Source organism: Uloborus diversus, chromosome 1 (assembly GCF_026930045.1).
Source record: "Uloborus diversus isolate 005 chromosome 1, Udiv.v.3.1, whole genome shotgun sequence".
Taxonomy (NCBI): domain Eukaryota; kingdom Metazoa; phylum Arthropoda; class Arachnida; order Araneae; family Uloboridae; genus Uloborus; species Uloborus diversus.
This window is the reverse complement of record NC_072731.1, coordinates 56,052,872-56,078,529: the sequence shown is the minus strand read 5'-3', so window position 1 is coordinate 56,078,529 and position 25,658 is coordinate 56,052,872. Positions and strand designations below refer to the sequence as shown.

The following is a 25,658-nucleotide window of genomic DNA, read 5'->3' as shown; positions in this document are numbered from 1 at the left end:
ATTGAAAAGAAAAAGGCATGATGTGTAAGAACACGATTCAACTGAAACAAAAATTTTTAAAAAGTTTCAAAAAAAAAAAATAAAATAAAATAAATAAATAAATAAATAAATAAATAAAAAACACGCTTAATATGCAAAAGTATACATTGCATACCATTATAGTGCCCGTAGTACAGAATAATATGATAACAGTTGTTCGATTTTATTAATTTTGTCTCGAGTAAATTACATAGTATGACTTAAATGACAATTTTGGTCTGGAGTGACATTACCATTGAGCAGGTTTTGATGAGATCCATGAGTAGCGTTAGTGAATTGACCGGAGGTAGAATTACAGTGACAACTTTTATAACTTGGATTAACTCCATGCCGGCTTATTCTCGCGTGTGTGAAGCAACTGTGCGTAGCGTTTCTTCAGAGCAGCACATGGAGTTACGAGAGGCAAGACAGAAAGAAAATTGGAAGGACTAGCAAACTTTTATTTTTTGGCTTGAGGAACACAATCCGTTTTCAAAAACACCGGATCTCTCTTCCTTACAACTGGAGTTGTAGCAGATGAAAATGTGAACTGTGATAAAGCACTTGATGTTGGGCTACTAGCTTTAAAAGAGATTGAGAACAAAACATCAGTGAGATACACTTGAAAAGAAAGTTAGCTTTTCAGTCTTTAGCCTTTGTTACCAAATCCATGACAATTAATAACACCGCTGTTAGTGTGAACCCTTATACTCTCTTACATCAGATAGTGTGCATTGTAAGAAGTGATAAGAGACTGCAAGAAATATTTAAATTTGAATTATGTGCATATTCTCCATCCTTGTTCGACAAATCTGGCTTGATGTGGAAGGGGAGCAAATCTTCAATGGTGTCTGTTTTGGTTCCAGATTCAAATGAATCATCACTCACCCCAGATTTAGAGAAAGTGTCCTACATCATTGATGGAGATCACATCCTTCATCGTGTTGTCTGTTGACAACCAGCTACTTTCAAATAGATTTGAAAGCAATGCATAGATTACATTATTGCTCATTATGAACCAGCAACAGTTGCTTTTGATGGATACGAGCAAGGAACCACAAAAGATAAAGAACACTTACGCAGATCACGTTCTATCACTAACATTGAAGTGAAAGTTGAAGACTTAATTGGTGTAACAATCAATCAAAGTGAATTTCTAACCAAAGCTAAGAACAAAATGGGTCTTTCTTCTCTCCTTACAATGCACTTGCAAAGAAGTGACGGCACAGTTCATCAAGCATCGGATGACGCTGACTTATTAATAGTGTTAACATCGATTGATAAAGCTAAGAATGGAATTGAAACTTGCGTGATTGGTGATGACACGTACTTACAAGTCTTGTTGACTGTTCACACCCAATCAGAAAACAAATTGAAAATGGTTGGACCAAAGAAAGGCAATCTGCAGAAAAAGGGTGTACACTATTTCTGACATTGAAAAAAACTTAGTCATCTTAACCATTTCTTAAGCACAAATGTACGAAAGCTTGATATTAGCATTTTTTTCCTCACTCATAAAAATCTGTTCTTTTCTATAAAATAGAAGTGGTAGCTATCATTTTTTCATAAATGATATTAAAGTTTGTTATTATCATTCATTTAAACTACGCATTTTGTTGTTACTGCCATTCTTTCAATGGTGAGTTTCGAAAAACATGTTGTACCTTAACTTTTTGAGGCCAGTGTATATACACATGGAACAAGGACACCTTTACAAGGTATCTTGGTTACAAGGAACACGTTTTTGAATGCAAAAGAAGTGAGCGTAGTTTACTTTTCTGAACGAAGGTATTTCTTTATTTCTTAACAGACAACGTATTTTCTTTTGCACATCTGCTGTTTCCCCTCTCCATAAAACAGTTTCTGCGCAACAGCTAAGTAAGTAAAGAAGAAACAACATACAGTTACTGAACTGGTAGCTGTGAAATTTCTAACCAAATTAATTAGTTTTTCACGCGGAAATATATGCTTCTCTAAGTGATTTAGACATCTTGGTTATTTAGTCTCCCCACTCACAGTAATGTTTTCAGACTTCTTCCCTTGAGTAACTTGCCCAATATACTTCAGATAATTTAAGGAGTTATTTTTTTAAGAACGGCGTGCGCGAGACAGTTGATTTTCCAACAGACCGCAACCATTTCAAACCATTCCTCTATGTCATCTTTGTTCATTCTTTCTGAAAGTTCTATGTAGAAATCTGTCCCTTCTAACAGAATCATTATTCACAGAAACTGGTTGAAAAAATTGTTTGAAATGTTCTACTCAATCCGACTAATTTTCTCAACTGATAATTTTGAATTTAAAGCTTATGAAATCTAATTGATTAGAGACATGATTATTAAAGGATAAACTTTTCTTTTTTTCCGACTTCAGAAGATTTTACAATCGATTTCATGTCATATTTGAGGGAAAATATGCAATGTAAAGCTTAGTTTTAAAAAATGTATATTAAATTACTTATATCCAATATAAAACAAAAACTTTTGTTGATTTTTACTCCTTTTACATTAATCTAAGTACTATAATAGGACCGTGGAGAGCCTCGTAGATATTACACTAGACACGAAACCAGAGGGTTCAGTATCGGAATTCAACACCGTGAAATATCCACCAAGTACGTACTCGTAAAATTCGTGGGTCCGAACGTGCTAAAGTTGGTTTTAGGGTACTTATCTTCAATCACGCCTCACTTTTAGCTCGAGGCGTGTAGTCCCGTCGGGGGGGGGGGGGGGGGTTTACCTTGGTTGGAAGTGAAGGTCGGAAGTATTTTTCTGTTGAGGTGCTTTAAAAATACAAAACGGTGGACAGACTCAATTTCATTTTTTACGCTTCCGCGCATGACATCACAAATGATGAACTGCCATTCACTGATGCTAGAGTCGCTGTATAAATAGGTCAACGCATCAGCTTAAGTTTAGCCATTTTGGATCGGATTTTTCATTGTTGCGCAGATACGGTCACCATAGCAAATACGAGTTTTGCCAAATTAGTCAAAAATAATATTTTATTAAATAAATAATTCACGTGCCGCTAATAATTGCTCGTTGTGAAAAATCACAAAAAGTGATAACTTCCCAGAAAAGACAACCACTCAAACACGCGCTTCGATCCAAAATGACTGATCTTAAGCTGATGCGCCGGCTCTTATATATAGGGGCCTTAAATGATGCCATTAGAACAGAGCGCAATATTTAATTCGCTTCTTTACTCATATATATGTAGGGACAACGATATGGTGGATAGCAAGCGTAGAGTGCAATATTTAATTCGTTTCTAAATTATCATGACCTGGAAACGCGGTAGACAGCAAGCGCCAGTGAAGTGTGCGCCAAGAACATTACTTGTGATGTTATAAAGACCATGCCTTGTTTAAAAAGTCGGACATTTAAAAAATTAGGTAAAAATTAAATGTTGGGAAAATGAAAGTATTTTCTGCGTCCATGTTATCTTTTTTGCTCATTCTATCAGGTTGGCATCCCGACGCTCCACAACTTTTGCAAAAAGCTCGCCAAGAGGTTTCACTACAACATCCCCCGTGTTGGCAATCCACTAGTTAACAACCTTCCAAATTACGATCCATTGGATCCGGCAAATTCTCGCAGGCCTAGCGCTCTGCTAGCTTAGTTTCAAATTCAAAACGGGGTGAGTGAATCCCTTATAGGGTTCTTTTACCTCGTTTCGACTCTAGTTATTGTGCTACACTTTGGCTGGGAGCATGCTCCTATCTACTTTCATTTCACTATTTTATTTTTAAATTTCTTATCAACATTTTATCATTGTCTTAATTTTATTTTATTATTTTTATTCATTCAATTAGCCTAGAAATTCCCCACGGGGGAAAAAAGTATAAAACTTAAAAAATATGCAGGAAGCGAAAAAAAAAAAAAAAAAAAAAAACAAAACATTAAACTTATTTAAAAAAAAGAAGAACTTTAGTTGAAATTTACTTCGAAGAGCCTTCGGCTAACTATTATGGTACTCCCGTCATAGGGAGCCACATCTCTCGTACATCCACGCAACCATCTTCTGCGCCAAAATAAAGCCATGCCCCCAACCGGGGAACTATCAACATACCACACCAGAGGATAAGGGGGATAGAATTACGGTAACCGGATCGCAACGATAAATATTTCATTGTGGCAACCCGCTACCTTACCTTCGCGACGGAGCAATTTCGGCAACCCTACACCAAAGCTTATTCGCTATTCGTTTGACCAATCAACCATTTCAGAGTTCACAACACAAAATTGTAATTTATACTTGTCTACTAAATATTTTTATTTTTATTCCATAGAACAATATTTTTAATTTCTTCAAAGGTGATTTTTTTCTGAAAACTGGCAACACATATTGTGTTTCTTCAATTTTTACTTTCTTCTATATCTAATATATAGAAGAAAGTATTGGATTCGTGCAAATTTTCGAATTTCGAAGGATTCGAACGTTTTGAGGTGTGCTGAGTCCATTTCGACCATTTTTGGAAAATGTCTGTCTGTCTGTGTGTGTGTATGTATATGTGTGTGTGTGTGTGTGTGTGTGTGTGTATGTATGTGTGTCACGTCTGTGTGTGACCAGTTTTTTGTGGCCGCTCTACAACAAAAACTACCGCATGAAATCGAACGAAATTTAGTACACATATGTGCCCCTATGTGAACTTGTGCCCATTAGTTTTTGGCGCGAATTCCTCCAAGGGGGGTGGAGCAATGGGACGTTTTTCGAGTTACGCGTGCTTGCTATTCCTCAGGAAGTTACTGGCGGAATCAAACAAAATTTGGTCCATATGTTGGTATTAACAGGAACAGGTGCTGATTCAATTTTGGTGTCAATAACTCAAACGGGGGTTGAGCTATAGAACGTTTTTTGTCGTCAATTGTGACTGCTGTATCTCAAGAAATAATGAACGGAATGAAAGAAAAATTTATCGGCAAGTAGCCCTTAGTGGGTATAAGAGCTGATTTTATTTTGGTGTCAACAGCTAAAAAGGGGGGTAGCGCAATCACCCGTTCTTTTTTTCCATTTTGAGTGCCCTATCTCAAGAAGTAATGCTACGTTCTGGTTGAAATTTGGAATATATGTGAATCCATATGTAAACAGGCTTTGGTTCTATTTTGACGCCGATCGCTCCAAGAGGTGTTGATTTTTTTTTTTTTTTTTTTTGCGAATAAAAATATTTTTATTAATGCAACAATAAGAAAGATAAATCGTAATAGATTGTCGTCTGCGTATTTCTCGTGATTTTAATTGTATGGAAATGATAGGAAATATTATCTCAAGGATTTAAAATTTTTAACTGTTGCCATCTTATGTTTGTTAACAAATAAAATATTTGTAATTCATTCAAGCAAGGCTTTTAAAATAACTTTCAATTTTCGCTCTTTGCTTTGCTTTTGCAATAATTCAGACATTGGGATAGTCGTCAAGTTTTTGCATGTGTCATTCGGAACTCCAGCGCTCGAATACGCTACCTTGCGGTGATTTATAAAACTGCGCCTGCACCTAAAACATTGCCACGTTGCGCATCACGTGTGTCTGTTGACGTAAACACAGGCAGTTTGTTCTGAGTATTTATTAACGCAATCGATGTGTCTTAGTTTGCTTTCAGCTACAGAAATTAATTCGTCCCTGAGTAGTATTCACGAGTTTCTTAAAATAATGTTAGTTTTCCTTATTTCCTTCTAAAATATGAGTTGATTGAAAATGGTGAAAGCGAAAACTGGATTAACAAACTTGGATAACGTTATACAAGGTAAAAATTTTTATTGTTTTGCATGAATTTGTAAGAATATGAGTTTTTTTAATCTTAAATTAATTTAACTAACCATCTTTTACAGCAGCATTTAGTTGGAATGGACGGTATGCAAAATATTTTCTTGAATATATTATCGTAGAACAAAATGAAAAATGTTTCACCGAGAAAGAATTTACTTTATTCCTTTTATTCTCAGCTGAAAGGTTTCGCCAAAATTGTTTAGGGTAATAGTTTTAGTATTGTGCGACCTAAGTAGCCTTGGCGAGATTTCGCGTTTTTAGTTAAACCATTTTTAATTTTTATCATGAGTGGAATAAAACGGTAGTAAGATTACAGAATTCGATAAGTAAAAAGAAATAATGGTCAATCAACTGAAAAGAAAACTACCACCATATATAAACTGTGAGTACACATTTTATTTATTTTGTTCTGAGTGAATTTGAATAAATATCAGTTTTTCAATTCGATGAAAAAAAAACGAACTTAACAACATTGACTGGACACTTTTACTTAACCTAATTCTACATAAATGATTTAAATAACCTTTGTTACTACAGTATCCTACTGAAATATACAGTATGCAAATAAATTTTCTTGAAAATATTTATCGCAGAACAGATTGAAAAATCCAGAAAGAACGTTAAGAATTTGAACAATAAAAAATAAAAGTTCGCCAAAAATCTGTTTATAGAGGTATGGTTTTAAAATTATGTGAAAGAATAATGTATCTTGACAAGATTTCGCATATCGGGTAAATCATTTCCATGACGAATGAATTAAATGCATGATTTCTTTGGATATCCAATCATATAGTCATAGAAATAAATTATCTAGTGTTAAACGTTACTCTTGACAGTCTGCCACGTATGTGCACTATGTGACAAAAATGTCAACAAATGCTGGAAATGTCACGAAACTGAACTTAATATGTACTAATGTATAGAAAAAACGGTACAAAATGAAAATGCCGTTCGAAGCGAACCAAAAATTTATGAATTCCGAATTCAACATCGTGAAAATGGCTGCTTCAGAACAACTTACTGTGTGTTCTGCATTAATTGTTTACTTTCGTAATACTTTTTGGTTTCTAATCTCTTTCTATATGGGTCAGAATAACCAAAAGACTTTGAAAAATCTTTTCAAACGAATAAAGCGAAAAAATCATACATACGAACAAAAATCACAACACTTTTACCATTTTCTTCGTTACCACATGCGTTTGTTTTAGTTTTCAATTCCGCCATTAGACAGTGACTGCAGTGCCCCCTATAGTTCGTTGGAGTTGCGAATTTTGTTTTTGTTGGGAATATTGCTTCCTCGTCAAACATGGGGAGGAATCAGAAAAAAAAAATATATAGAAGAAAGTTTCGTGATGGCCACAACATACTAGTTAGATCTTAGAAACATTTTATAAAATTTTACATCGTGGAATGTTTGTCACTTTTAACTATTTTAAGTTATAAATTTAAAAACTAGTTATTTATATCTTTGGATCCTTTTTTGGAATTTGTTTGCAGTAAGTCATTTCCTTCGTGTTTTATTGTTCCATCTTCAATTAAAAATTCATTACTTATCGTGATAACTTATTCAGTAAGTTTGAATTAAAATTTTAGTTCTAACGTTCTCTGGATGGATCTTTTGATATGATTTAACTTATTTAGTTGATCGTTTTAAGTTTTAATTGAACATTAAATTTACTTAAGGGCTCTTTCTATTTTTTGACGAACTATTTCAGACTAATGTCGTTTTCTATCCAACTTTTAATGTTAAATTTGCTAGAAATGTATGTTTCATCTTTATGTTCCTAAGGAAATCAAACATAAAAAGTGTAATATCATTTATGTCATGAACCTTTTTGTTTTATGCTCTTAATCTTCCCACACAGATTAATATTAACATCTTGAAAAAAGTTACCTTTCACTTGTCTATTCTGCAAACTTAATTTTAAAATAAGAAAATTAATAAAGTTCTATAAAAAAAATTAGGCTTTATGATATGTTTCTACATATTTTGCTACATTTTCATCATTTAAAAATGGAAAAAGAATTTTATTACTTTTTTTTTTTGCTTCTTTACGATTATGATCAGAGAAAGAAAAATACATTAATAAACAGTTCTAGTTACCAAGCCGATAGATTGAGCCATCCGAAGTTCCGCCCATTTTCTTTGGGTGTCTCTCATTGGAAGATTTCCTTTGTTTGCAATGTAGTATTTTGTTTACATTGAGTCGTAGATGACAAATTTGGCTGATTTTGAAAAAATACGCCAATGCGACCCGGTTACCGTAATTCTGCCATAAGGGGCAGGGCCCCAGGTGCCTCAAGCAACGAACTTATATTTCCGTGGCATTCTATCAACTTCAGTGATTAAAAGTAGTATTGTAGACTGAAGAAAACAACCCCATTCAATTTGATGTTTTCTCTGCTGTTTATTTGGAAAATACCGATTGAATGCTTCACTCATAGCTTATTTTTATCGATACTTTTAGTCGACTATTTTGAGTTTGAAAAAAAAAAAAAAAGAACGCGGAACCCTTGACTGATATCCGTGGAACCCTGCGGCTCTGTGGAACACAATTTAAGAATCACTGTCTTAAAGAAAGTCTCGCCAAGTCTTTAAATTTGGCAACTTTCCTTAAAATTTCGGCAGACTTTGAGACCTTAAATCTCGATTCCGGACGAACGAGGGCAAAATATTTTTTTGGGTCAAAAATATATCTTAAGCTGCTTTTTCAATTGCTACTTATTTCAACTTTTTTTTCATTATTACACTATTTGTGCATTTCAATGGTAGTTACATTTTATAATGTACTAAACATTTTTTTGCAATAAAAAAAAAACCGTCAACTTATGTACCCAAACCATCAGAATAACTTGACAGTTAAAACGTTAAGCTACATGGTGTTTCTATAATACTCACGTTTGGCATTTTTGTATATGTTGACATCCATTACTTTCGGTCCTCCAGCCGGTGATGACTTGGCCATCTGATCGTACATGGCCAGCATCCTCCGTTTTTGTTCATCCGCATCCTTCTTCCGCTGTAGGATCATCTGCTCTCTCTCCTCTTCTCGTTTCTTCATCGCTTCATCTCTTTGAACTAGGTGAGACAAATGTCGGAGAATTAACAACGGATTGAGAAAATTAAATATCATAACAGTGAGCATGTGAAGTTAGCGAAAAATTTCTCTTCCAGCATTTTTCAGTGAGTTTAGCTTAGCAGTAAGCAAAATCTCACTTTTCATAATTTACATTTTTACGGGTTTATGCTATAAGTTTACAAATAAATAAATGAATAAATAAATAAATATATATATATATATATATATATATATATATATATATATATATATATATATATATATATATATATATATATATATATATATATATATACTAGCAGTACCCGCACAGCGATGCCCGTGCAAAAAATTTAATGGAAGTCCGTTGAATTAAAAAAAATTGACGCCCTCTCTGATGTGAAATGATTATTTTTCTTTGTATAAAATACACCTTTTCACAAAAAAAAAAAACTTATTAAAGTTTTTTTGGAATTTAAAACTTTTCGTCAAATCAGTAAATTATATTTACAATTGCTTTAAAACTCTATTTAGCAAGTGAAGCCTTTTTACTGCAATTTAAAACATTTCGCCAAATAAACAAAAAAAGACATCAAATAATATCTTTCAAATGTAAAAATAGTTTCCCAACTCTTGTTTATCGCCAAACTCGCCCAGCAACCACACTATAATAATCCATCCGTCTAACGAAAAAAAAAAAATCCAGTGATGGAATATTCAAAAATCGTCAGAAAAAAAAGAAAATGTCGTACATTTCACTCGGATAAAAACAAATCAAAAGTTTCTTTTCTTTCAAAATAAATCGCCAAAACAAGGAATTACATTTACGGTTGCTTTAAAGCAACAATCCTAGACTGAACTGCTCAGCGCCTAACGCGCCAAGCGACCACGCTACCAGAACCCAGCCCTTTTGCGAGAGAAGCGGATGTTTTTTCTTTTGCAATAATAAATGTTTCGCCAAACAAACAAAAAAGCATAAAATCACATTAACAGTAGCTTTCAAACCTTTATATATTAAGAGCTGCTTTGCTCGGTCTACCTTGGGACTAAAAATTGTGTCAAGTGACATATATTCAACAATCAGGCTTAAATAAAAGAAAAAAAAAAACAACATGCAAAATTACCCTTCCAAACAATGACGACAGATATTAAAATGTAAAAAATGGATTTTAAAAGCCTAACCATGGAAACACGAAATAAAATAAGTTTAAGAAATTAAGTGCAAAATAGGGAAAGAAACAATGGATTCAAAAAGCATAACCGTGGAAACGAGAAAGTAAAATGGTTGACAACCTGAATCAAAATGACATTTTTCGAAATTGATTTATGAACGCTTGTAACTTTTTCTCCTTTGAAGATAGAAGCTAAGATTTTCGACCTTAGATTGAGAGAAACCTGAAGTAAAAAATTTCACTTTTTCCAATGGTGTTAAAAAGAAAACTCTGGGGAAATTCGTACACTTTTTATTGATAGATTTAATGAAGAAAGTAATACCTAAATTTCAGCTAAGCCTAAAAAAGTTCGAGCTAAAAACGAAAATTACTGCCACCGTAATTAAGTTAGAGCATTGAAACAAATTGTTTAGAACGCGGAAAATTCTACCATTTTCAACGATATATAATATTAATATGTGCAAGTAGTTTTTCACTCCCATACTCAGGAATTTGTGAAATTTGGGCCTAAATTGAAATTTTAAAAAAGAACTATTTATCAGATTTTTTTCGAATTATAGCCTATGTCACTCAGTAAGAAAGCACCTTTCACATAGTGAAGGAATTTTTCAAATACGTACAGTGGTTCCGAAGATTACCTCGAACATATAAACACACAAAAATTCCCCCTCTCTTTATAATATTAATAGAGATATAGATATTTATTACATTGCTCATTGATCTTATTTCTATCGGTAAACTTCGTCTAATCCTTCGCATTCGTGATTAATGGGTAGAGGTCGTGCGATTCTTTTTAATATTATTGAGAAACTTCTTAAAAAATTATCACACAACCTTGATTTATATATTAGTTCATTGGAAGGTCAGCTCTATTTTTCGACGTAAGAAATTTAAAATTTTCTTCAGAAGTTCAAGCGTTTTGAAAAATTAATAATCTTTTACACTTAAGCATAGGCAGTTTACGCCACATCTGCAATGCTATCCTAACTGGGGTAAAAATTGACTGATAATATCTTTTCACCATTCAAACATCCAAAACTATATAATAACTCTGAAAATGTTGATCTAAAAGTAAATCGAAGTCTTAAGAAAATATCTCTACTTGTTCTGCATGTAGTTTAAGAACTTCGATTTTTCAGAAATATGCCATTTTATTCTCATCACTGGTTACAATCCTTGTTTGCAAAAGCTTTAATCTGTCAGAAACGAATTCGGGATAAAATTTTTTGTAAAAAAAAAGAAAGAAAGGGAAAGAGTGTTTTGCTTTCTTTTGTATTTCCATGGGAAAAAAAAAACCATACACACCCACAAAAAAAAAACTGAGTTTATTTCTGAAGAATTCAAATCCTTTTTTGCAATCAAGATAGGAACCCATAAAAAAAAGGAGAGCAATTAATATTTGCGCAAATTGTTTGAACTCCAACTAAATAGACTTGAATAAGAATAAAAGGCATAAACTATACTTAAAAACTAATAATAAAATAACAGTGCAATAATCCTTGAAAACCCTGACAGTGAAAAGTTTCTAATTTTGGCAGAATTAAAAACTGCCGCCAATTTATTTGCCCATAAAATACAATTTAGAAACTTCATTTTTTGTGGAAAAAAAGGCGAAAGGGTTGCATGTTTATCTATGCCGATTTCTATAGTCGACAGCATTTTCTTACTGAAACCAATCAAATGTCTTTTGTAAAAGAACTAACAAAAACATAAGTCAGGTACGGCACGTTTGGGGGGTAGAGTGTAGACTAGTAGAATATGCGGTAAAATGTATAATTATAATACATTAGCAGTTCCCGCACGGCGATGCCCGTGCTAAGAATTTAAAGGAAGTCCGTTGAAAAAAAAATTCACGCCCCCCCCCCCCCCTTCTGATGTGAAATGACCATTTTTCTTCAACTAAAATGCGCGTAACCTTTTCAAAAAACCTATTCAAATCTCTTTGAATTTTAAAACTATTTGCCAAATCACATAAAAAGATTAACAATAGCTTTAAAACTAAAAATAACCCTTCAACTGTATAGTTCACTGCTTAAAGCGCCAATCAACCACGCTACCGTAACCGTGCCCTTTAGCGAATCAAGCGGGTTTTTTTTCTGCAATTTAAAATGTTTCACCAAATGAACAATACCATAAAGCAAACGTTATAAAGAAGAATCACTACTGAATGATACGACAAATCAAATTATTTACTTAGATATGTAACTATCTTCAACTATAAGAACAAAAACAAACGTTGAAAGAAAAATCTTACAAAATCAAATTATGTACCTGAATATCGCAAAAAAAAAAAAAAAAAAAAAAAAAAAAAAAAAAAAAAAAAAAAAAAAATCAGTTCTCTGACTAAAAAAGTTCCACAATAGCGTAGCTGAACACGTGGCTGAGCCACGCGACATGGTTCCTCGCAGCTATCGACACTGTCGGTCAGTGCTCTCTCGATGAATTAATTTACCCAGCCATCTATTAGGAATTCATAGAACTAAACAATGAATTAAACATTTACTCTGCAATTACAAATATTCGGTCAATCTGATTTTTTTTTTTAAAAAAGCCTACAGCCTTCCTCAATAAATGGGCTATTCAACACAAAAGTAACTTTTCAATTTGAACCAGTAGTTGCTGACATTAGCGCTTTCACTAACCCTACAACCCTAGTATAGTCAACATGCTGACATGCTTCGTTGACATGAAAACTACCTATTTGGTGATCTTATCCAAAACGTCGTCATTTTAAATTAAACAAACAATTAATTAAGATTAAAAGTTCCATTAAGTATAAAAAGAAAATCTTTCAAATAAACAAATTAGGCCATTAAAATATAAAACAACCTGCCGAAAAAATAAATCAAGTCGTTAAATAACATTTAAAGTTCAAGTAAAATGTAAAAATATCCGCCTATTAAATTGAACATTAACAGCTACATTAGGTGTAAAATAGTCCCCCGACTAAATATATAATGCAATTTAAAAACATTAAAAGTTCCATTTGAGTTAAAGGAGGAACAACTGTTTTCGCTAAGGTAGAAAGTAAACTGGTTGCTAAGCGTCCTTGTGGTGAAATCTGTAAATGTTGTTTCCTTGTCTACGTATAGTCCGTACGCGAAAAACTATCTCTCCTCGAAACACCAAGTTCAAGTTTTTCGGCACCCACAGCCCAGGGATAATTTTTTGTAAAATGCTTTGCGTTTGCAATGTTTTATTAAATTACTTGGTGATCAAAATCACGTTTTTTCCCGCACTTTAGTGTGAATAAAATTTCTGTTGCACCAAAACTCCGATCAAGTTCTCTCTCTCATATTATTAAGGATGGGAATACATTTTACAATATGGTTCGATTGCGTTTTAACAATTTTTTTGGAGATCTTACGAGGATTCTGAAGGAATTCATTTTTTTCCCCTTAAACTCCTGGAAAAAAAAGCAATCAAGTTTCACCAGTTGACATCCAAACAAACCTATACAATGCGTTTTATTCAAATAGGTTTTTAGCGTGCCGTCAGTTCTCAAAGCAAAATAGAACTAAGGTAAAGTACCCTAAAGTTGACACCTTTAAATAAAGCGAATGTTTAAAGCATTATGAGTTTTCTTTAAAAAATCTTTCATTTCTTAAGAAAGATAAACTCTCTAAATATTTTTTGAAATATTGGCTACGGGTTGGTTGATTTGAATAATTGGTTGAAAGAAAAACTATTCTTTGAATAGTTTTTCTTTAGAGAAAAGATGTCAGCAACTTGAGAAACTGTTTTGGGGGTGTTAGCTTTAAGGCACTTTTCCTTAAGAGTGGATTATTCACAGTGACTTTTTTTTTTTTTGTTGATGCATGAAAGTACTTTCTTAATGTAATCCATCGCAGTTGATGCTTACCTCGAAGTTCTGCTTGCAATTGCCGCAAACGATTTCGGACTTTTTTCCTTTCATCAAAATCTTCAGTGGCATCCAACTGCAAAGAAAAAATAAGTAATTGTTACTGTTATGCTTCTAACACAAAAGTAATAACACATCAGAATGTTCTGAAAATCTCCAAAAACTTGGAAAATATAACTTATTTTGTGCTGCGTAAAATTAAGAAATCGGAATAAAATTCATTAATTAAAAAACTTAATGGAAGAAGAGACTACGTGCCAAGTATCTGAATTTGGGAAAAAAAATGCTCTCTCTTTTACATTTATTAAATTTGAAAGATACTATTTGATGTCTTTTTTAGTTATTTGTTGAAACATTTCAAATTGCAGATAAAAACCGCTTCATTCGCTAAAGGGTAGAGTTATGGTACCGTGGAACCTCGGCACGTTAAGCGATGAACTATACAGTTGGACGATTATTTTGAGTCTTAAAGCTTCTGTAAATCTTTTAAAATGTTTTTGAGAATAGTTTTAAATTCCAAAGAGACTTTAAAAAGTTTTTTTGAAAAATGATTATTTTACATAGGGGGGAGGGGAGTGGATTTTTTTACTCAACGGAATTCCTTCAAATACTCAGCACGGGCATCGCCGGACGGGTACTGCTAGTCTACTATAAAGAGAAAACCCATTGTTACTAATTTTGTTGCCTTGCAACAGTAATGTTAAAAGCAATCATAATGAAAATTTTGAATCAAGGCTTCTGTGAAGCAAGCATGAAATTAACAAGCATAAATTCCAGAGAGGAACAATTTTCGTGGCAACTGCTTAAAGTTTTACACACGTATATAGGATTTTTTCCCTTATAGTACCGAGCATTTATATGAAAAAATAAGGTAAAGTTTAGTGAAGGTAAAATTATTCTATTTCTGAAGTACTTTTACACTAAAAAGAATAAAATAACAGAATTTTTTCTTAAATACCAAGCACTTTTCATAATGCCCTCAAAAGGACAAAATAACTTTTCTGGGTCAGAAAGGACAATTTAAGAATTCCTGCACTTTTCGAAAATTCCAAGAAAATAACACCACAAAGGAAGAAAAGTGCATTTCTAGTCATTTCAAACCAAACTTTCCCCAATAAGAAAAATATGTATGTTTCAGCACTCAAAGTTATGATTGAAAGCTAGAAAATGATATTGAAAGAAATTCTCTTAATGCCTTGAGCCGCACTTTTCTTCCTTTGTGGTGTCATTTTCTTGGAATTTTCGAAAACTACAGGAATTCTTAAATTGTCCTTTCTGACCTAGAAAAGTTATTTTGTCCTTTTGAGTGCATTATGAAAAGCGCTTGGTATTTTTTAAAAAATTCTGTTATTTACTAATACACTTGTTGAAGATTGTTGCCTTTATTCTAAAGTTATGTTTTTTTTTTTGAAAGCGTTATTTTCGCACTTCCGTGATATTTTTTCAATAACTATGCTTTTGGTAGAGGAGAAACTATTTGCGCGTGTTTATATTATTCTCCAAAGGTTTTTTTTTTTTTTGCTTCCCCTTTGAAAAGTTTCTATTTTAATCTTGATTGCGAAAAATGTGATCCCTTTCTTCATTGCTTTTTCTTACTTCGTAAAAAATTAATTTTTACGAAAATAAATTTTCTAATTTCGTAAGTTATTTTACTCTTCCTTTATCTCTAGCATCCGGCTTAGAAAAACAAATTTCATTGTAGCGCCCAAGTAAAACCTTACGACAAGCTAAACGGAGTGCGGCGAAATACTAAATAAAAGAAATAATTTTCACATTGATCTTTAATTAATAATTACATTATGAAATAAAATTTGAACTCTTTTAAGTTTTCTATATAATATTAATGCAATAATTGTTAAGAGAACAGGTGAAAAGCAGTAGCTTCTCTTACATTTTTTTTCGCAGCATTTTCAACATTTTAAAGCTTTTTTTCCAAATGGAATACAGAAACGAAGTTCGAAGAAGAGTAGAATATCGAAAAATGTAAATAGAGAGAGATATTTGCAGAAAATGAAACACTCACCAATTTGTAAAGTTCTTCTTCAGATGACAATGTGGATAAATTAACTCCATTAACGACTTCTGCCATACTCGCAAGTTTTGTACCTATAATATCAAAATAAGTGATATTAGTGCAAATAAATGCTATGCATATTGGTTAAAAATTCTGAGAACCTTGAATTAATTTCCTGCGAAAGTAGTTGCAATTTTTTCCCCAGTGTTCGGGAAAACTAATCATTTTGCAAAACTTGGAACATATTATTTAATAATATCTTCACTTTTTGAAATTAGAGTCTACTAATTTTCAGATGAATTTCAGCCAGTATTTAAAAAAGCACCTTATCCCAACTAAAAATTATATTTTGAACAAGAGTTTAATCAGAATAAGTTCTTGAGGGCCTAGGCAAAAACCTTTATTTCTTATTCAGAGATAGAAACACACACCAAAATTCAGGGGTGCCCATTCCCTTCAAGAGCGAGAGCGCACCCCCCTAAATACCGCAAACACTTTCCCCAAGAGCGAGACCTCGCCCCCCCCCCAAAAAAAGAAAAATACCTCCCAAAACTTGAAAAACACCCCACTCCTAAAAATTTCAATGGCGTAGTCTGCGCCATGAAACCCGCTAGGCGGGCTCCCCTAGAAAATAGTAGAAAAATTGGATAGAAATTAAGATGAAAGTAAAAGCTTCAAATTCATGCATAGGCAAGTTTACTGAATATGGTAATGAACGTTGGGGGAGGGGGTGGTAATCAGTACCAATTTAGCTATGTTTAGTAGAACCAATCCACCCGTTGTATACCAATTTGGAAAATTAGCGAGCGACCCCCCACGTCTAAGAGATACTTTTTATTAATATATATATATATATATATATATATATATATATATATATATATATATATATATATATATATATATATATATATATATATATATATATAAAATCGGTTCATCCCTTTAGTAGCTATGATGCCACAAACAATTACATCCCATTTCCAACTTATACCAACCTCTCTTTTTTTCGTTTGGCGTTAAAATCGAAAGGTGATGTCTTCTCGAATCTAATTGACGAATAAGAATAAAGGAAAATAAAATAAATGATCGTGAGTATAGATAAAAGAAATGAAGCGAAGAAGAAATTATTAAATAAATATACAGTTGGCTCTCAACGATACTCTATTTAACGACTTTCTCTATTTAACGACTGCTTTTCACGGTCCAAAATGGTTCACTATAGTGTTAAAAGCATTCTATTTAAGGACGATTTCTACTTAAGGACAATTTTTTGTGGTCCCTTGAAAGTCGTTAAACAGAGAGCCAACTGCATCTTGGAATAAAATGTACGTTTTTATCCAAGTTTGAGAAATTGCACAAGAGGGCAAACTGACATATTTTGATAGCACGCATCAACATTTTCAACTCACAAGGAAGAAAAAACTTACTTCTGCATTTAAGTTACAGTTACTGGTTTGAAAGCGAAATTTATACAGAGCAGTGATTATCGTAGATAGAAATAATTACTGAACACTCATGCTCTAAAACTAACAAACAGGTTCTTTTAGTTTTATATTAAAAAATATTATTTTTTAGTTAAGCAAAGATTTATCTTTTAAGTTTTTTGACATTTTTATCATTTCGGGGGGGGGGGATGATTAATGCTTTTGAAAATTTGGTTAAAATAACTTTCGGATCGGGTCATGTAAGGAAAAACTCTGTTTTGTCTAACTCACCCTTTGTGCTTGAGACTTGTACTTGTTCATAAAGGAGGCAATTCATTTTAGATAAAAATCAATTTTTAGCACCTTAAGAAAATTTCATTACTCGAGATAAAAAGCTAACTAGAAAAAATATCCCTACAATTAGCTGTTAGCTTCAGAGACAAAGTTGACTGAAGCTTTGGATACACTGAATCGTTATCCCACTCCGCCTTTTACCCACAACACACCAGCAGACGAATCGTAACAGTCAGCAAGAATTCGAAACTATTTCAACAAGGGTTTCAATTTCCAGGAAGTGGGAGTATAAATTTATTTTAATGGATGTGTTGAATGCATTTCGGAACCAATGATTTGAGAAGACAGAGAGAAAAAAAAATGGATTTTCTAGAACTCGAAATCTTTCAACAACCGTTCCAAAACCTTCCACGAAATCCTCACGGCGGGTTATTGTACGCCTAATATGACTTAACCGCAGCTTTCTCTGTAATCGTGTTTCTTCATCTAATGATTTGTGGATGCACCAGGAAGAGGCAGGCAGTCTGAGAGACTTAGTATAAATAAACAGAAGCGATAGGAGGAAGGAAATATTTTTAGCGGTGACACCGAGAGACAGGAGTGGGGAAAAAATGTGTTTTCGAAGCTGGGAAAAAGAATCGTAACACGGATGAGGTTCATTATGAAATGGTTATGACGAAAAAACGGTGTTTTTTGATATCAAGTTTAAGGTTTACAAGGACCGTTTCCTTCCTTAAAAGAAGTCCAAGGTTTCCAAAATCAGTTTTTGAACAAGTTAAACTAATACCTTTGTGCATAAAAAGTAAAATTAGAAATAACAACCTCCAACTGCACAAATTTCAGATTTCTTTGACATAAAAAGTCTATTTTTCCCAAATACTTACCTCTGATCCACATCGCACAGTGGGCAAAATCACCGATTTCGGTGGACAAAATTCAGTTTTGCGATACAACTCCCATGTCTCATCTATTTCCATTTGTTTTTTCATGCTGAAGTCATTTCTTCAGTTTATTTTTGCTAAAGTGCATCCGTTTTTACGATATTCATGGTTTCTATCAACAAATTACTCATTTATCTTAGATCCTAATGTATCTGTGTGTATTTCTCCATGGCGGATTCATTTATGTCACTGCTTTTTTCGTATAATCTTATACAATTCGAAGTTAGCATCAAATAATGGCAACGAAATAACTGTTTAACTTTGCTATTAATCTAATTTTTTATTGGAATGAAAACATTAAATTGGAAAAATCGAAAATACATATAGAACCGAAAAAACTCTTTATGAATAAAAAAAACTATATTTATGTTTAAACAAAATTATTCAAGGATCCTGCTGCTGGGTGGCACACCAAAATTTTTCCTTCGAAACAAACTACATAATGACAATATTATACAAATTTTAGAAAAAAAAAAATTCCTAACTTTTTTACATTGGTAAGCAGTACAAAATATCTGTATTACAAACATGTTTCGTTTGTTTAGGAAGTTCATCTTGGAAAATGTAACAATAAGTATACATGAATACTCCATTACGATAATTATATCACAAAATACCTAATAATAATTTCTTATAAGTTTTATGAACATGTAACAAGAAACTATTTAAACTCGAAATTTCAGCAATAAACATATTTAAAACAAAATTAACATTTTTTTTATGTTTCACTGCTTTCTCTTGAGTCTGAGCCTAAGTCTAAGTCTGTATCAGAAGCGGAAATAGCCAAGGTTGACAGCTGGTCGTTGCTGTTGGCAGCGGTGTTTGACAGCAAACTAAGAAATTCAGGTGTCATCGAGTCGGATCGTTTTTTAATAGGTTTACGATAACTGGCTATAATTGGGTCAGACGAAACTAAAAGCATTGTTAGAAGATCTGCATTGGTGTCAACCTTAGATGTTTTTCCTGTATGGTGATCTCTAAATCGTCGGCAGTCCTTGTTTCTGGCCTCTTGAGCTTCTTCGCTTAACTGACCAATAGGCACCAAGTGATGCTGAATAATGAGGGAACTATGCTCCAGAATTTTGTGCACAGTTGGTGTCATTTCGTACCACGAATACCGATCTACGTACTGGCTTTTAGTATCAGAGACGTATATTTCGAAGTTGGGGATATCAATCTCGTATCCAGACGAAAGAGCTTGTAGAATAACTCCAAGCCTTCTAATAATCGTCTCGTGTAACCCCGTGATAGCAGCACTGACGGAGTAATGTTTAAAAAATCTCCTAGCCGTATTACCATCATTTGTGTTGCCAAACCCTTGCTTGGGTTGATCAACAATTAACCCTAATTGATTTTTGAAGTGATTTTGAATTTCTGCTTTCTTCAAAGCAACCATTTGTTTATCTTCTACATCCCTCACTATCTTTTTCGTTATGTCTAATTGATACCACAAATGTAGAAGGAATTCGAAAGTTCAATCCAAGCATGTAATGTTGATAGGCCATAACTAATTTTCTACCCTATCTGGTGGAAGCATTGCGGTAGGATTTTTCAAAATCTTAGGTGTGGCTGAGCAAATGAAACACGTCTGACTTGATTTGGTATTTGTCAAAGCGTTGCAAACTTTGCCATCCACCATCGTTAATACCAAATCATGCATGATGGATATTTCTGTCCCGTTAACAAAAAATGTAGTAGGAAATAATTTTTTTATATTTTCTTTGACGCTATCAGTTTCAGAAACAATCAATGAGGTTGTTTCTTTAAGGAACATAAATTTAAGGGGGCGACAAAATCTCGTTGAACCCGGGACATTATTTTTCTATGCGTATGTGTGGATATTATTGCTAAGGCGCAGATTGATTGGAACTATAGTAAACACAAACAAATATTCATCATTGCTTGATGCGACACTTCCGCCCTCGTCTCAGATATCTCAGTTTGCTCAGGGATACAAGATCTTTTTGACTGCTGAATTTTGTAGTAAGGGGGATATAAGTTATGCCCAATATGATCAGCTTGCTCTCTCAACAAACAGTAAGAAGCCTTTGTTAACTTACAGTCTAAAAACAATGCCAATGCCTCATCGTGTGTTAAGGATCTAGCATTTGTACAACCTGAAGGTTTACTCGATGAAGGTGTACTCGAGGACGGTGACACATTTTTAATTTGCCTCGTTGTTTTGCGATTGCCAGAACTGTATAGGGAAACTTGTGCATCATAGGCCAGTTGTTCTGTGCCTTCTTTCAATAATTCTCTGATTTTCCTTTTTTTGGTCCTATCACTCGATTCAGAAAAGCTTTTTTCCGGTCGACCAGGAAGATGAGAAACATTTGGTTTCACAACTACAATCCGAGATGTTTTAGTTCGAAATCCGACTTGTCTAGCCAAGATAATTTGTTGAAAACGTCCATTTTTCCGTATGCCTTCTTCCACTTTTTGGAGATATTGCTGGACACTTCCATTACCGCTCGCTTTAGCAATTTTTTGTCTAATTCGTCACCATCTTGTCCGTAATTTTCAATAATGAAATTCACCAACCCGTCGTGATGATCTTCCTTCGCTAATGCCCTCCATTTCTCAAAAAACTGCGTTCTAGGAATCTTAATAGTTATACCTGCAATGAAATTTTGAAGTTTAATCGAAAAAAATCGAAAAAAAGGGGGGGATGGAATCTTAAAAACAAGACATTATTAGCTTTCCAAATATACCACTTTTATCGTGACCGCTCGTGACCGTGGCAATTTTTTTTCGTTTACTATCGAATAATTTACTAGGCACTTACCTTCTTCAAAAACATCCATGATTCAGGAAACACGGGCATCCGTAATGCAAAACGAAACGTATGAAAAAAAACAACTTATATTTGAAGATTGATTATTGTGATGGGAATCGCACAGCAGAACGAATCATAAACAACTAAGAAGCTTTATTATTAAGACAGGATAAGGCAGCTGTTCAAACTTGCTGACTAGCTAGTAGGTATTTGTAAATAAGAAACAACTTTCGGGGTTTATTATATAAATTTCTGCCTTACAGCACTAATCAGTAGTAATATTTGAAACATGTATCATTAATTTTTCACATAACTTTTGTCCACCTAAATCGGTGATTTTGCTCACTGTGCATCGCCAGCTAGGGTAAGTGACATAGCCCTCCGTTTTCAGAGTTTGAAAATTTGTAAATTGTAATGGGAAGTGATTGTCATCAATATAAAAATAACTCGTTTGCAAATGTTTTTTTCCCTCGAGAAAAGAAACGTTAATTGGCCAAAATGAAAATCTGCATTTTTTCCACACTGAAAACAAATCCCCCTTTTCATCTCTGTCAATTCCATGCATTTCTCATGACTTTAATGAAGCAAAGCACACATTTGCGCATGTTTTTAACTTCATTTTTTTGGCGTATGCTCTTTGACGTACATAACTTTGTCGACAGGGCCATTTCACCAACTACGAAGGTTCATCCAAAATGCGATTCTAGGAGAAAATATTAAATTTAAGTAAACACCAGCACCCACTAATCAATGGGGTTGTTTCCTTCAGTCAAAAGTACTACTTTTAGTCACTGAAATTGATAGAATGAGTAAAAAAAATAACATGGACCCAGAAAATACTTTCATTTTCCCAAAAGTTATTTTTTAATTTTTTTAAATGTCCGATTTTGAAAACAAGGCGTGGTCTTTATGACGTCACAAAGGATGCAAATTGGCGCATCTTTCTACCACGTTTCCACGTTATGATAATCAAGAAGCGAATTAAATATTGCGCTCTACGCTTTGCTATCAACCGTATCGTTGCCAATACACGTGAGTAAAGATGCGAATTAAATATTTTTCTCCGTGAATGGCAACACTAAATGGCATTTCATCATTTGTGATGTCACACGACAGAAACGTAAACAATGAAAGCGTACCGATTTAAGTAATTTTTTAAAAATATTAAACTTCATCAAATTATTTAAAAAATGGTCAGATCCTATATTTTTAAGCATGCTCTTTCAGAAAAAAATGCTTTTAAAATTTTGGAAACCACCCTATTCTACGCTGCAAACTAATGCGGAAGCCAAGAAAGAATCGAGCCAATCTGCTTAATTGAATGGATAGAAATTGAAAACTTGAAATCGATGAATTTACGAGAAACACGTTTCTCATACCAAAACAGAGATAATGACTGACTGCATTTCCCAAGAAGGGCGGTCTATCACCGGATGCATCATTGAAAAAGTAACAATTGCAATGTGTCACTGCCATTTGAAGCGTATGGCTGCAAAAGTAGGTATCTCAAAAAAAAAAAAAAAAAAAAAAAAAAAAAACTAGTATGTTGTGGCCATTACAAAACTTTCTTCTATATTTTTCCTTTTCTGATCCCTCCCCATGCTTGACGAGGAAGCAATATTCCTAACAAAAACTAAATTCGGAACTCCAGCGCTCGAATACGCTACCTTGCGGTGATTTATAAAACTGCGTCTGCACCTAAAACATTGCCACGTTGCGCATCACGTGTGTCTGTTGACGTAAACGCGGTCAGTTTGTTCTGAGTAACGCATTCAACATGTCTAAGAACGCCTTCAACAACAGAAATTAATTCGTCCCTTAGTAGTATTCTCGAGCTTCTCAAAATAATTTCGAAAGCTTCTAAGCTTCTCAAAAGTATTAAATGGTGGAAGCGTAAACAAGAAAACTCTGGATTAACAAAATTGGATAACGTTATACCAGGTAAAATTTTTTATTGTTTTGTATGAATTTGTAAGAATATGGGGGTTTTTTTAATCTTAAATTAATTAAACTTACCATATTTTACAGCAGCATTTAGTTGGAATGGACAGTATGCAAAATATTTTCTTGAATATATTATCGTAGAACAAAATGAATAACCGAGAAAGAATTTACTTTATTCCTTTTATTCTCAGCTGAAAGGTTTCGCCAAATTTGTTTAGGGTTATTAATTTTTAGTATTGTGCGAGCAAAGTAGCCTTGGCGAGATTTCGCGTTTTTAGTTAAACCATTTTTAATTTTTATCATGAGTGGAATAAAATGGTAGTAAGATTACAGAATTCGATAAGTGAAAGGAAATAATGGTCAATCAACTGAAAAGAAAACTACCACCATATATCCGTGAGAATTTTGTTGATGATTTGCATAACATGACACAATTAAATCGTAACTCAGAAATTAGAAAAATCGAAACAGAAAATTTTTAAATGAACCGATTCGGGAATTCGAGAGAAATAACTCAACTACAAATGGAAAAAAAAATAAGCGCTAGCCAAGCAAGGCAAAAAAGTATCATCTTCTTTCGATAACAATTTGTAATGTCACATTGAATTTTCTAGCATTAATTGTTATTCTTGTCAGGCCACAATTATTATTTAGTTTTATCAAGAATTGATAAATATCGAATTCAACATCGTGGAAATAGCTGCTTAGAACTACGAACTACGTAGTTTGCATGAATCTTTGACGTTTAGTAATGTTTCTTGAATTCTCATTTCTTTCTACGTGGGCCAGAATATCCACAAGACTTTGAAAATTAATTTTAAAAGAATAAAGCGAAAAAATCATACATTACAACAAAAATCACAACACTTTTAGCATTTTCTTCGTTACCATGTGCGTTTGTTGTAGTTTTCAATTCCGCCATTAGACAGTGACTTCAGTGCCCCCTATAGTTCGTTGGAGTTGCGAATTACACATGCAAAAACTTGACGACCATCCCAATGTCTGAATTATTGTAAAAACAAAACAAAGAGCGAAAACTGAAAGTTACTTTAAAAGCCTTACTTGAATTACAAATATTTTATTTATTAACAAACATAAGATGGCAACAGTTAAAAATTTTAAATCATTGAGATAATATTTCCGATCATTTCCATACTCATTTGAAATCATTCGCCATTTCTTTGTGATTGATTGTGGAACAACGATTTTCATTTGTCTTATTTTCATGTAATGGTGTGCTTATAAGAGCCGAAAAGTATCATTTCAAATGATGTAACTTGTTAACATCATTTTGTTTTACACAACTGGAATTTTTCCAGATTTCGTTTGATTTTTTGAGCTATTTTTCAACGCTTAAAAATTTCGCAAGCAAGAAGTATTGCTATGCAAGAAACAGAAACTGCCGCGCCGAGTGCGCTGCATCAAGAGACTTCTGATCCACCTCCTGGAGTGACGCTGTTGACCAGCGAGATTTGCAAATTTACCGATTGGCATTTACATGCCTACTGCCAACTTAAAGGGCTTTCTGATGAAGCTGACCACTACCTTCTGAACCTATGCTCCTTAATGAATGAAAAGAGACTGATTTTGGACGCCAACGCCTGGGCCCCTTGGGTCAAGAAGATGAACCGTCTGGCCGAAATAATGCTGGTGAAGTTCCCGCTGGATGAAGAGGGTAAAAACCCAAATTTCATTACTCTGCGGGAGTACCATAGCATGACAAATCTGCCAGGCAAAAAACCCCCATAACTTTAAGGCCACAGTGCCGTATCAAAAGAGAAAATCTACTGAAGGCGGGTTTCAGAGTCCTACAAAAACCTGCAAGGTTAAAAAGAATGAGAAGGTTCAACCCTTAAAGATTGGAAACATGTTCAATGCTCTTAGCCAGGGTGGGGGGATCTCCACCGATTTGTCTGACCCAGACATGGATACACAAGAGGAGGTTGTCGCAACCGTCCCTCCTAAAATCAAACCCATACTAGCCGTGTACCCAAAAGAATACAGGGACTTCGTCACTGGGCTTAAAACAGAGACTCAAGCTGAGTTCAAAGTAAAGGTTTCCGGAGAATTTGCCAGAATTTTTCCGGCGACTTCTGACGATCACAGAGCCATTTCGGAGTACCTGCTCCGAACTAAGATACAGCATTACGTACAGCTGGCTAAACATAATCGCCCTGTCAAAATTGTTGTTAAGGGATTGCCATTGACAACGGATAAAGATGATTTAAAGAGGGCTCTTGAAGAGCTTGGCTACGGAGTTAAGAAGGTCGCGCAGCTTGTGCGAAAGGGTTCCACTCCTTTGCCGATTTTTCAAGTTCACCTATCACACACTGAAGGGGTTGAAAAAATCTTTGACTTGACCAACATTCTATATACATATGT

The 25,658-nt window shown here is 33.8% G+C and overlaps 1 protein-coding gene across 3 annotated transcripts in view; it reads right to left on the bottom strand.

The window, feature by feature from the left end:
• LOC129229769 (smoothelin-like) overlaps positions 1-25,658 on the bottom strand; it is a 112,557-nt gene that overhangs the window by 38,105 nt on the left and 48,794 nt on the right. For 2 of the 3 annotated variants that reach the window (XM_054864151.1, XM_054864157.1), the window contains exons 2-4: positions 15,904-15,986; positions 13,881-13,956; positions 8,687-8,866 (exon numbers count right to left, since the gene is read on the bottom strand). In XM_054864151.1, coding sequence (XP_054720126.1) covers positions 8,687-8,866; positions 13,881-13,956; positions 15,904-15,969 — 322 coding nt within the window. In that variant the 5' untranslated portion in view covers positions 15,970-15,986. Of the gene's footprint in view, positions 1-8,686; positions 8,867-13,880; positions 13,957-15,903; positions 15,987-17,612; positions 17,814-25,658 lie in introns of those variants that run through there. The other variant, XM_054864143.1, reaches the window with a different exon arrangement.